Raw genomic sequence first — 12,768 nt, 5'->3', positions numbered from 1 at the left:
ACCTAAGAACTGCCCCAACACAAACACAAAAACTGCACATTGGTCTTCACCAATTGCTTGACTTCGGGGTTGAGCAAATTGTGTCTCAAAGGATGATGTTGGATTTCATCTCCCATCAACTCCAGTCCAGGCAGCATGATCAGTTCTCAAGGGTGATAGGATTGGTAGTCCAGCAACATCTGGAGGGTAACAAGTTCCCAGTCCCTCATCTAACCTGACTTTCTTTTTCATTTTGCAAACAGTGGCTAGCTAAATAATGGGCTCAGTGTGTTTCAGCAATTCTCCTAGACCATAGGTAGCCAGCATAGTGGTGCCTTTGGGATATTATTGTACAACAGCATGGCCAATGGCCAGAGATGATGGGAGCTAGAGACCAACAACACTGCATGGCCACAGTTGCTCCAGCCCATCTCTGTCTGCTTATGCCCCACTGATTTGAAAGCCAATTGTCCTTTGCATTAAGTGCATGCTAAAAGGCTGTCCTAAAATGGGTTATCAACAGTTCAAAAGATACCTTGGTAGCTGCATTGTGCAGTGTTTGATGATGCACACACTCACATACATGAATGTGCACTAGAGGCAAAAAGTATCCCCCTTCCGCTTGCAGAACTTTACTTGTTAGAGACCAGGATAGGTTGCAGAACCCTGAACATATCTAGCAACTGACACTAACTAAAGGTTTAAGAAAGCACCACCAAACGACATAAAAATAGGAACACAGACATGCCAAGTGATTCTTGGGAACTGGAAAACAGAGTAGCACTGTCCCTGGGAAATTGCTGCGCACAGCCACTGTACATTTAAAGCACACCCACGAATCTTGGGGACTGTAGTTTACCCCTCACAGAGCCCAGCACTGTGAACAACTACAGTTCATAGGATTATTTGACCAATGTGCACATGATTTACATGTATGGTTGTGTGCAACCCTCTGAGTAGAGTCTTGGAAAACCTCCTGTTGTTGGTTCCAGCCTGAAGCTGGAAAAAAAAACAACCAGTGATGGTTTACAAACACCTGACAAACTACAATCAACATTACACACTTTACAATAGGGATGGGGAAGTCATGGCCCTCCTTTGTTTGATTCCAGATGTTTTCATCATCCCTGTCGGTTTGGTAAATGGTTAGGGATGATGAGAGTAAGTCCAACAACATCTGGAGGGCCACAACTTCCCCGTCTGCCTGCAAATCTTCATATTGTATACATGGTCAATGGCCAGGGATGATGGGAGTCATGGTTCAACAACATCTGCAGGGCTAAAGTTCCCCAACACCCAATCTGAGTAGACTTAAGAACAAAATGAAAACCTAATGGAGTCTGGGTTTTTCAAAACCACTAGTGGCAACCAGAAGCATATGATATATCAAAAGGTTTAGAGCAAATCTACCTAACTGTACAATTCTCTTGGAACAAATCTTAAGTAAGATCACCTGCTAATTTCACAAGCGTAGTACAGAACATAATTTTATTATCATTATTATTATTATTCGTCTTAGACCTGATCACATTGACTTTCAAATAAATCTATACATTTCATCAACAGTTTCTGTTTGGTATATTGTTCTTTTTTTAAATTATACTGAATGATTAATGCACCTTTGTGACCAGGAAAACAAATCAGGCATATTTAAATACATATTGAGGAGTACATAATTTTTTTCCCTATTTAGTATACAAAGTATTTCATAAATATGAATTATATTACAAAAATAATTTCTGAAACGCTCACACAGCAAGCAATCTTTTTGAAAATTTTGGATAACCTCTAGGGGTTTGAAAGGAGTTTCACATCACTGAGAATGGGTTAACAGGGGTTGAGAAGCCACAGAGTAGTCCCACATCAAGTATTTTCTTCCAATTGTGTACACCACCATTTTTGTTTTGTTCATCAGCTTGGGTTGAGTTGGTTCCATCTTATGCCAATTTGTGGTATGCGTCAGATGGTCAAATTGATTTGTAGGGATGCAATGCATGGTATATTTTAAACAAAGATCTCTGCACAATTTAACATTATAAATCCAGCGGTTTCAAGATGCAGGCCATAAAGGTAACCAATTTTACACATACTATCGACTGTTCTTTCTTTTGCATGCTTTTTAAAGGTTTTTTGTTTTGTAAAAACTTTTTTTCAGGTATTCTCTAAAACAGTGCTGCTTACAACATCACACACCATAGGGAATGGTTATTTCCAGTTCCTCCACCAACTTTTTAATCCATGTGCAGATGGATGACTCAGCTGAGTACACTAACAGCGGTACCAGTTTCGTTCCTGTTCACTTTTGCATTTGCTTTAACAAATCACAAAGTGATGAAGAGTTTTGCAACTAGGGTACAAAACATATATGCCTCTTGAGGTTAAATTCAGTGTAATACATGTATAAAGCAACACTTTGGCAATAGAGTTTTGCAGTAAACCCCTACAGGATTCCACAGCGCAAGAGTTTCATGAAATAATATCTGTTTGGAGCAAGTTTTATCACACACCCATAAGATCACCTGCCTCTATGCCTACTGGTTGAATATCTATATGGAAATTAAAAGTCAACAAAAGGCACTTGCATCATTAAATACAGGTCCTCTGCAGGATATAAGATTGCATGACCTACATTTTATTCAGTGCTGTTTGTTCTTCAAGGACTTGCAAGTAGTCTGGTGAGCTCTGCAGTTTCGCTTTCAGCTCAAAATATTCGCTCTTTCTTTGCTCAACGACTATTTTGCTGTGATTACCCCCTATTAAAGATTTCTTGTTTTTTCTGTCTTGCTGTTTCTCTGGATACCGTATTTCAAAGCCACTGACCCCTATACTGTTGTATTCTTTTTTACTTTCAAGAAAATTTTGAATAAAGACATTGGAATCCCGTCCTGGGAATAACTCATCGAGTTCGTCAATTGTGCTAAGTCTTTTCCTGCTATCCATGTGCAATAAATCTTTATCCTTCTCGCTGTTGTTTCGCAGGATGACCTTCTGCCCCGATGGCTCGGCAAACATGAAGCCTGTTTCTGTTTCCGTTAAGCCACAGGCATGGCTTTTGCTCATCTGCTCAATGGTTTGGGGGATGAAGGCCTCTGCCCCCAGAGTGTCCTTCTTGTTTGACATGTGATCATGTTTGCGAAGCTGAAGTTGCATGGAGCTGCATTCTGGATTCCCCAGACCTTCGTGCTTCACTGATGGTTTCTTGTTGCGACGGAGGACAAAGACGAGAAGACAGAAAGCTACAAAGACAGTCAAAATGAGCACTACCAATATGCTTAAGATGAGGATAGACAATGGAACAGGACCACCTGGAGGACTACGAATGGGGCCCAATGGTGTTGTAAATGTGACAGAGGGTGCAGGACTGGTGAAAACAGCAGACTTCAGAAGTTTGGGGCACAGGATCTCATTTTTTAGTGTCTTCAGCTCCATGTTAGCAAACTGCACGGGCGTCTCACATCTCAGTTCCTTCACCACGATGCCGTCATTGAGCTTCTCCAGCCACAGCTTCAAAGCAACCAAATCACAAGTGCAGTCCCACGGATTCCCTTCCAGATCAATCTGTGTCAGGGATTTCAGATGATCGAGCACACCACTTACAGGCAGGTACATGAAATGGTTGTTTCTCAAGTTCAACCGAGCAAGGGGAGCCCCAGAAAAAATGTAGGCTGGCAGACTCCGTAGCAGGTTGTTGTTCAGGTAGAGAAGCTGCAAGTTTGGCATGAGGTCAAAAGTGCCTGCTAAAATTTCCTTGATGACATTGTATTCCAAATACAGGTACTGGAGATTGTGGAGGCCAGCAAACATTTCGGGACTCAGCCTCTCAATCTGATTGCCATTTAGATACAATCTCCGCAAGTTTGTAAGGTTGCGGAAAACCTCCCCTTTAATGGTCATGATTCTATTGCTGCCCAGGTGGAGTAAATCCAGCCCTTCAAACTCTGCAAAATCAGAAGTATCCACATCCTTAATATAATTGCCATTGACATGGAGTTTCTTAGCATTCAGTGGCTTGGGAGTAAGCTCAGCCAGTGACTGAATATTTCTTTCTTGACAGTTGACACTTAATCCCAAATCTGAAGGATGTGTTTTGCAAGTGCAGGGGTGTGGGCAAGGTGTCAGAGGTGGCACTCTGGTCTGGAAATTTATTATTTGACTGAGATTACGGTTGGAGAGTGATTTCCCAGCGACTATCCCTGAGATCTTGGAAGGGTTTGTCGTCTTGGGAGGCTTGGTTACCAATCTGTGCATGGATGTTTGTGTTGCATGGCCATTAGGTGTGCTGTAACCAGGTTCAAGCTGTGATGGAGGCAGGATGCGCACATCAAAATCACTCCCTGTTCCCATGGAGCACAGCTCTTGCTTGTTGGTTTCTTTCAAAAGCCTCCCATACAAATCACTGGGAGTCTCGCAGATGGCTTCCCCGATGTAGATGTTATAGGGCATGTTCTCCAGCCATGCCTTCAAAGGCAACAGATCACAAGTACAATTCCATGGGTTGTCCTCCAGCTGCAGCTCGACGATGCGGCCAATGTGCTCCAGAACTCCAATGTATGGCAGCTTCTGTATTCTATTCCCACGTATATCTAGGTGGGTTAGAGAAGCAAAACGGAAAATATTATCAGGAAGGAAGGCAATCAGATTGTCATTAAGGATGAGGACTTTCAGCTTGTGAAGCTTATTGAAGGCTCCTCTTTCAATATATTTGATTAAATTGTAGTCAGCTTGGAGATACTCCAAGTTCTCGATGCCAAGGAAGGTGTCAGCTCGGAGGATCTTTAATTCGTTGTTGTTCAAGTGCAACTGCTTTAATGCACTGAGACCTAAGAAAGCTCCTCCCTCAATGTTCTGTAATTTATTGTTACCCAGCTGCAGGGACACAGCATGAGTAAAGTTAAGAAATGTATTTGGATACAGGAGGAGGAGGAGGTTGTTCTGAAAATTGAGGTGATAGAAATTAGACCAAGGTGGTTTCAGCTGGTTTGGTCTGTAGACTGCAACCTTTTCGCAGTTGACATAAAGTACATTCTCCACCGACACACAGGAGCAAACATTGCAAATTTCCACAGATGAGTCAGTCTCTGGATCCGTAGAAGAAGCTGGGCTGGACAACACCAGAAAGAACCACAGAAGCATCTTTTTTGTTTTGTTTTAGGATCAGCAATCAAGCCTACTGCTCCTGAACAAAGACAGATAATCTACAAAAGAAGGAGGACAAAGATAGAATATGTTTCAGTAGTAATAATTCCAGGAATAAAAAATAAAAATAGTACTAATAGTAAATAGGTGAACAGCACACATTGAGCTACTGTTGCTGAACAAGAATAGGTACAGTACAAGGACAACATAAAATGTATTGCGGCAATTCAAAAAAGGGCACAGATGTACCTTGCATTTGAAATTATAACTCTGATCAGTGTCTATCCATCCATAGCTTCAGCCTCTCTTTTTCAAATACACACAATACATGGATACAGTGCATTACTCTGTCTTGTGTACGGCGTGAATACCAAAACAGAATGAGCCCCCGCTAAACTGCATTTCCATTGTAATGTATGCTTAGCATTCCAATGCCGGTCATTTTGCACATAGTCAGAAGGATTTGGATCACGTATTTGGAAGCAATGCATAATCCATTCGAAAGGCAGGAGAAAGAGAGGCAGTGTGTGGGGCGCAGGAGAGACAATCTAGCACAGAAAGGCAAAGATGCAAGCGGGAGTGAGCAAGGAATGAATCTAGGGAAGAGAAGATGGTCATCTGCTCTTACACAATGCTCATTGCAAATGCATGCTGTCCCCCTATTGATTCTGAGTTCTGTGCCAGCCATTGATATGTGCCTCCTGTTCTTTTTTTAGATTTATGATAAAAATCCCCCCCCAAAAAAAATGCAACCCAGGAACATTAACTACTCCCCCTCATAACCCAGAGGCTACAGCTCTCTACATTTACAAATTAACAGTGCTTATTATCGGTGTGTGTGTATGTGTGTGCGCGCGAGCATCCAGCATCCCAAAAGGGCACCTTAATCGGCAGTGCAAACCAAAGTCATAATTCACTAGGCTGAAATCCATCCAAACTGTCCAGCAACTTTTATCATGCAGAACCTTATATAATTTGCCCCAAACCTCTGCATTCTCACAGGAGGTGGATTCCATGAATCTTACACATACACAAACACACACATCTATGGCCTAATCTGGCAGCAGCTGTGCATTCAAGTTTTATTTCAACACAGGACCCTGCCTGACCTCCTGGGGGAAGAAGTTGCTGAACCGCATTTGTGACATTTAAACATTTGGGTTGCCTTCTTTATGAAGGAGAGATAGAGAGAGAGGGAGAGGGAGAGAAGAGAAGAAAAATGAGTTGCAATAAAATAAAATAAAATGGGTTGCTAAGGAAGTCCAGGAGTTGTCTTGGAGAACAATGAAGATCACAGAATGGAACTTGGGGCGGGCGGTGTTAGAAAAAGAAGGAAGGAGAAGAAATGGGGGAGGAAGGGAAGGCCAAGGAGAATTTGAAGGATGAAAAGGATGCAGAAATCTGTGTCCGGTGGGGAAGAAAGGAAAGTACTGTATATGTGTGATTAGACCAGGACAGGAGTGTGTAAGGAAAGTGAGTAAGGAAAAACTGAGCCTGGAGAGAAGGTGGAGGTCATGGGAGACCAGAAGGGAAGAAAAATGGAGAGGAGGGTGGGAATCAGGGATGAATAGGGGTAGAGTGTGGCAGACGGAAGCGGGGGTAAGAGAATCAGAAAGAAGAGTAGAAAAGGCAGGATGGAAGAGGGAGGAACATGCAGGCTCGGATCTTTTGGGGGAGACAGATACAGCGAGGACTGGGCAACGTGGGAGAGGCTGAGGGAGCGTTGGGATTCTTTGGAAGAGAAAGTGGTGGCGTGGGGAAGATGGATGATGGACGTAGGTCTGAACAATTTGTAAAAGGACCCTTCCCATGGCACTGAATGAGGCCTCTGGGGCAGGATCGTGGAACGGAGAAGCTGACTGCTATGAGATGGAAGAGGGAGGCTATGACTTGAGGAGGAAGAACCCACAGCTGGGCTGCCTTCCGCCTCCCCCCCCCCCCATCCGAAGCTGGCGGGCTCCCTGCCCGGTTTCTCCCTAGGGACGGCGGCAGCGGTGCGGTGCGGGGGGTGCTCCACCGCAATGCTTTGCCGCAGCCTTGCCGCTCCCGGATCGCCTGCCTCCGGCGTGCGGGCAGCTCCCTCGGGGCGCTCCGAAGAGGGTCTCTCTTTCCACCTCATCCTCTCTTTCATACCCTCGCGGCCCGCCCGGGAGATAGATAGATAGATATATCGGAGCGGAGGGCCGGCGGGGAAACGGGTGGGTGGAAGACAGTGTCAAGCGCCCCCACCCCGTCGCTCCCAAAATCAGTTCTCTCTTTCTCACCAAACAAACCCCTTTCACGTGGATCTCCAGAGGAAATAGGGAGGGGGTGAGACAGAGAACTGCAAGCGAAAGATCCATTTGCAAAGGAGAAACCGTCCCTCTGCACACACTCCCCCCATTGCTGAAATGCATGCAATCTCCATCCCCCGCGCGCTTTTCTTATCTTGGGCAAAAGCCTACCCCTTTTCTCTCAAACCCCCCCCCCCCATCCTTACCTTGCTTAGCCGGCTCAAGCTACCCAAACGCGGCTTCTGGTTCCTCTGTCTTTCCCCTTCTCTGCTATGCAGTTTCTGGGGTTGTCTCTCTACGTGATGGGGACTTGTGTGTGTGTGTGTGTGTGCTTGCTTTCTCTTCTCTTCTCTCCCCACCCCAAAACACACACACACACACACACACACACACACACACACACGAGACCCAAGCAGGCTATGGAGCCCCGTACTCAGCGCCAGCTCTCCATGCGACACAACGCAGGGCACACAGAGAAAGAATCGCACGAGCGCGCACACGCACACGCACACGCGCACACACACACACAAACACACGGATCAGGAAAGGAACCAGCTAAACACACACACACACACACACACACACACACACACACCAGCAGGCAGGGAGAGCAGAAGGTGCGCAAAGGCGTGCGCGCGCGCACACACACACAAACGCCCGGCGTCCAAAACACACTTGAGAGACGCAGCCCAGAGATGCGCTTAAGATGCGCGCGAGCCACAGGATACAGCCCCAGTGCAAGAGAAGATACGCGCACGCACAGAAACAGGACCGACAGTCCTCCATGCAAAACTCTCACATATACGCCGAGCTAATGCAGGGACACGAACCGTGGAGGGGTGGCGAGGAGACATTGGCGCACGCGCGCGCACACATACCCGCCCCCCCCCCCCAAGGTTACACCGGCAAAAATATATATTCACACGTTGCACGGGAGGATCGCGCGTTCTCACGACCGCACGGCCTGGAGAGAAGGGCGCACGGCGAGCCACACGCCGCTGGAGGTCGTGCACACACACTGCCACCCCCTGCACACTCTCTCTCTCACACACAAAAGCCGCTTATCAGCAGGTCCACCTAGACGGCAGCCCGCGGCTCTAGGTCCCTCAGTCCAACCGCAGGAGAGTTTCACGCACTCTCCCTCTGCGCTTTGAGTAATCCTCTTTTGCATAAAGTCCAGAGAAACCTCAAGACCCAGAGACCTCGTCCACGCAACCGAATATACTTCTTATACTCCTAATAATAATAATAATAACTCCACTCCCCCACACCAGACACCTCTCTCTATCCCTTAATACACGAAAAAAGACGAATACCTAGTTTGGCGGGGAGGGAGAAGCAAAAGAATCACAGGCACAGATCCACCCCCGTCCTTCATACCAGTAAGAAATACGCGCCGCTAAACCACCCCACCAACCGCGCCGTTCCTAGCTTGGGTGCTTTTTTGGCGGGGGAGGGAGGGAGGGAGAAGTGCCACCGTACCTTCGTCCAGTTTCCTACTCAGCCAGCTGGAGATGGTGGAAATAAAAATAAATAGGAAGAAGATGTGGGTGCGGGAAAGCCCTTCCGGAGCCCACCGCTTGCCTCCTAAAAGAAGCTGCCTTTAAGCGAGGAGTTGGGATCCCTGTCGCGTCATCCCGAGATGGATCACTCGAGGTTCTGATGGAGCTGCACCCCCCCCCCCCCCACGCACAGAGAGCGAGCGATGCTCAGCGTCCAGGTAATGCAGAGAAGAGTGGAAGGCAGGCGAGGCGGGGGGCGAACGAGGAGGAGGAGGAGAAAACGCTTCTAGCAGTCCTTCTGACCTAGGTGACTAGTCCGTCTTGTTCTCGGGGGGCACGTTCCTGAGCTTTAAGGCTTAGTGTCTGTACCGCATCTCACTAGAAAACGAGGCGGGGTCAGTAGTGATACTGGGGGAGAGAGGAGGAAAGGAGAGCGCGAAGCCTCTGCTCCCATTCCCAATGCTCAAGAATTTAACACCCCTTCCAACAAGCTGAGAAGGGCGGAGCAATTCTGCAGACTTCGGTTCGCTGAGAATACCAGCCGCTTTGCTATTTCCCAATAATAACTTTTTGAAAAATCTCTCTCTCTCCCTTTAAGAGAGAGGTTATCTGTGCAAGGAGGAATATATATATATACACACACATATACATATTCATATATATATCCCACCTCTCGCTCTGCTCTTTATGCCTAGGCAACAGCTGCAATATGATGGGGGGGGGGGCGGGAAACCAATTATATATTATTTTTAACACACATAAATATACAGCTTCTCACTCTTCCCCCTCCTTAGTATTATTCTTCCCCTTGATGCAAAGTACAGCCAGCTCATTAAGAGACCACTGGTTTATTTTTATTTATTCGTCCCCTCCACTCCCCATATTTTTGCTTTGCACGCTGTTATATGATTTAAAGTGGCAATGAATATCTCCCGGAGCACCGTGACAGATTTTTCCCAAGGCAGGAGAAGAGGCAACTAGTCCAAGCAGAGAGTTTTTATTTAGAGATGTCAGATTGGGGGAGGGAGGGGGGTTCTGAAGATGCAAATGTGCACTTAAGCCAGGCAAGGGGAAAATTGAGGGTTTTAAAGGAGCAGAGCAACCTTCCTTAACTATTTAGCCTTGCAATCAGCTCCACACTGGCAAATGGGTTCATGTAACTGATATAATTTTGGGATGCTGGTTTGCATTAGGCAGGGTGGCCTGAGAAAACTACCACTGTTTGGCATAAATAATCTGCATAGTATTGTAAATCCACCAGTGTTTTCTTAGCACGTAAAAGCATAAGAATGCCATACCAGGCCAAACCAAAGGCCTATCCTTTTCTACGTGCTTCCAGAGTCTCTTACACGGCAAGCTGTTTATTGGGCATTCATCCTGATTTCCTTGCGCAAAAGCTGAAATGGGGTTAGGCTATGTCCATGCTTTACTGAGCATTTGTAGGAAGGTTATACAAATTGCTGGAAACCAGGAAGAGGGGAGTGCTCTTGTACTCAGGTTTCCCACGGGCATCTGGTTGGGATCTGTAAAGAAAGAAGGGTGGGCTAGAAGTGCCATTAGGCTGATCCAGCCTGATCTTCTTATGTTCGCTATGACCCTGAGCATGCATACTGATTTGCCTGTGTTGTGTCTATATATCTTCTAGTTCATCATACTTCCATTCCACATTTGCTCACTGCATTTCCCTGTTGCATTCCTAGCTACAAAAGGTGCATTGCTGTGGATTTGTTCTTAATGTGCAACAGATCACTTCAATCCACTTTAATTGTGCAAACCTAAATTTTCAGTATGTGCTCACATCACTTCCACAATATACTGACTTCAGGGAAGCCTACAAGCCTCACAGTATGAAGCTAACCCACCTAGGCTAGTTGTCAGTTTCCAGCATCCAATACTTATAGATATACTGCTACTGATCATGTATCACTTTTGACAGCTGTTAATAAACTCTTCTTTTGAATTTCCAGAGGAGGAGCTGCATTAGTCCATTGTAGCAAAACAGCAACAACAAAGCATCTCAGGGCACCCTAAAGGTTAGGAAACTTATGGTGGGTTATGGTTTTGTGGATTAGGGCTATGTATACTCATAGGGTTTGAAATACACAGGGTTGAGGTTTTAGACAGAACAGTTTTGTGCAGAGCCTTTGAAACTGAGCATACCTTCATGTAAGGAAGTTGCCTACTGTGCATTGTTCCTATACATATACATGGGCATGTTTATGAAGTAGTGCATCAGTGTCACCTCCACACCCCGTAAACATTGGTAGAAATGACATAACACCTCACTGCACATGCACATATGTAGTTTCTTTCTTCCTTTCTTTTAAATGTGCGTCTTTGGATATTCTAAGTATTCGGGGTAGCATCAAGGTAGACTTGAGGGGAAGGGAGGCAGAGTGTGTGTGTTCTCTCTGTGTGTGTCCAGTTTGGGATGGGATTTAGAGTGTGTGTTCTTGGTACTAGGCAATCGGGGCAGATTAGGGATTCTGCTGGTTCACCACCCACCCCACTGCCCAGCAGTCTCCCTGACAGAGCTGTCAGAGCTGATCTTGGAGGCAGTGTTGAGGACTCCCAGACTGCTGGTGTTGGGGGACTTAGCATCCATGCTGAAGGCCCAAAGTGGTTAGCTCTGGGGTGGTTCAGGACTTTATGGCTGCCGTGATAACCATGGGCTGTCCCAACATCATCAGCCTAACGCATGTGACAGGTTACACTCTGGATGTGTTTTCTCAGCTGGGCAGGAAGAAGGTGGGGGATATTGACACCAGTCCCTTGTCATGGTCAGATCACTTCCTGCTGAGATATAGCCTTTCAGCAACTCCCCCCCCTATGTAGAGGCAGGAGACCTAGTAGGATGATGCACCCTCAAAGGCTGCCTCTACAGCAGCCTCTTGGCAAATTGGGGGTGCTGCTCTTCTCTTCCCACTCCATGGGAGGAAACAGTGGGCACTGCCCCCTGGGGTCTCCTGGAGTCTACACCTGCCTGACATGATTCAGAGTAGCTCCCCCACCCCGCTGCCATGTCCTTTGATTTCCAGTTCAACCATTGAACATGGCTGATTTGATTTCCCTCCCCCACTCATTCTGTTGAAGTGGTGGGCCTACATTTTGGGGGGCCTGAAACTTGAACGGTTATGAGGGCTCCTTCACAACCAGCAACAAGATCTGGGCAGCCACTTTTCTCTTCTTTAGTGGGTTTTTTACAACAAGCTTTACAGCATCTGTGCTATTGATGCTCAGACTTTGGCACTGTTGAAATATATACAAAAAAAAAAAAAAAATTGAGCTGTACAACTCAAATGGGGCCTCCTAGATGGCAAGATGTTAAGCAGTGTGGGCACGACTAAAATTGCTTCTGGAGCCCCTGAAGCAGGGATTAGGAGCCCTGAAGCTCACGTTTTATTATTTCATAGTTGATCTGCCCTGTCCTGATGTAGAGCTTCACTCACCTTTTATTCCCTGGCAGGGAGGTGCCACTTTGTGGTTTGCCTTAGGTGCTGAAATGTCTTCTGCCAGCCCTGCACCAGGCTCATGACCCTTACTTGCAGGCCACAAACAGGGCTTCTTAAGGATCACACAGGCTTGTGTATGTTTGCCCCATATCTATGGTCAACCAATGGGTGAATTCAGACATATTGCATTAATTTTCCTGATTATAATGCTAGTGCTTTTGTCCCATTTTCCAATGTTCCTTTCACAATGTGGTACCTGTTGTGTTACAGAACTGCGGCTTTTAAAGCCAATATACTGGCATGTTGTGCTAAATTTCATTCACATCAGTGGGTGTTGTGCAACACAACAAAGTCCTTTGGGCAATGTCACTATTCCCCCACCCATTCCATACATGTCTGCTTCTGTTCTCCCATGATTAAAACAAG

At 46.2% G+C, this 12,768-nt stretch overlaps 1 protein-coding gene across 3 annotated transcripts; it reads right to left on the bottom strand.

Moving 5' to 3' along the window:
* Nucleotides 1-1,450: 1,450 nt before the first annotated feature.
* On the bottom strand, nucleotides 1,451-9,362 carry SLITRK4 (SLIT and NTRK like family member 4). 3 transcript variants are annotated; one of them, XM_028715167.2, is made up of 2 exons: nucleotides 8,871-9,362; nucleotides 1,451-5,174 (listed from the first exon to the last, which is right to left on the bottom strand). In XM_028715167.2, exon 2 carries the CDS (start codon nucleotides 5,110-5,112, stop codon nucleotides 2,605-2,607), a length of 2,508 nt encoding a protein of 835 aa, XP_028571000.1. In that variant the 5' UTR covers nucleotides 5,113-5,174; nucleotides 8,871-9,362; the 3' UTR covers nucleotides 1,451-2,604. The 3 variants fall into 3 exon arrangements, with proteins under 3 accessions (XP_028571000.1, XP_028571001.1, XP_028570999.1); XM_028715168.2 differs by lacking the exon at nucleotides 8,871-9,362 and adding an exon at nucleotides 8,705-8,802; XM_028715166.2 differs by lacking the exon at nucleotides 8,871-9,362 and adding an exon at nucleotides 7,595-8,273.
* Nucleotides 9,363-12,768: the final 3,406 nt, after the last annotated feature.

The sequence above is a fragment of the Podarcis muralis genome, chromosome Z (genome assembly GCF_964188315.1).
Source record: "Podarcis muralis chromosome Z, rPodMur119.hap1.1, whole genome shotgun sequence".
Taxonomy (NCBI): Eukaryota; Metazoa; Chordata; class Lepidosauria; order Squamata; family Lacertidae; genus Podarcis; species Podarcis muralis.
The sequence above is the reverse complement of the archived record's forward strand: the minus strand, read 5'-3'. Positions and strand labels throughout refer to the sequence as shown.

Bases quoted from the DNA above. Each gene is read 5' to 3' on its own strand.
- SLITRK4 (XM_028715167.2), bottom strand. From the start codon at position 5,112: ATGCTTCTGTGGTTCTTTCTGGTGTTGTCCAGCCCAGCTTCTTCTACG.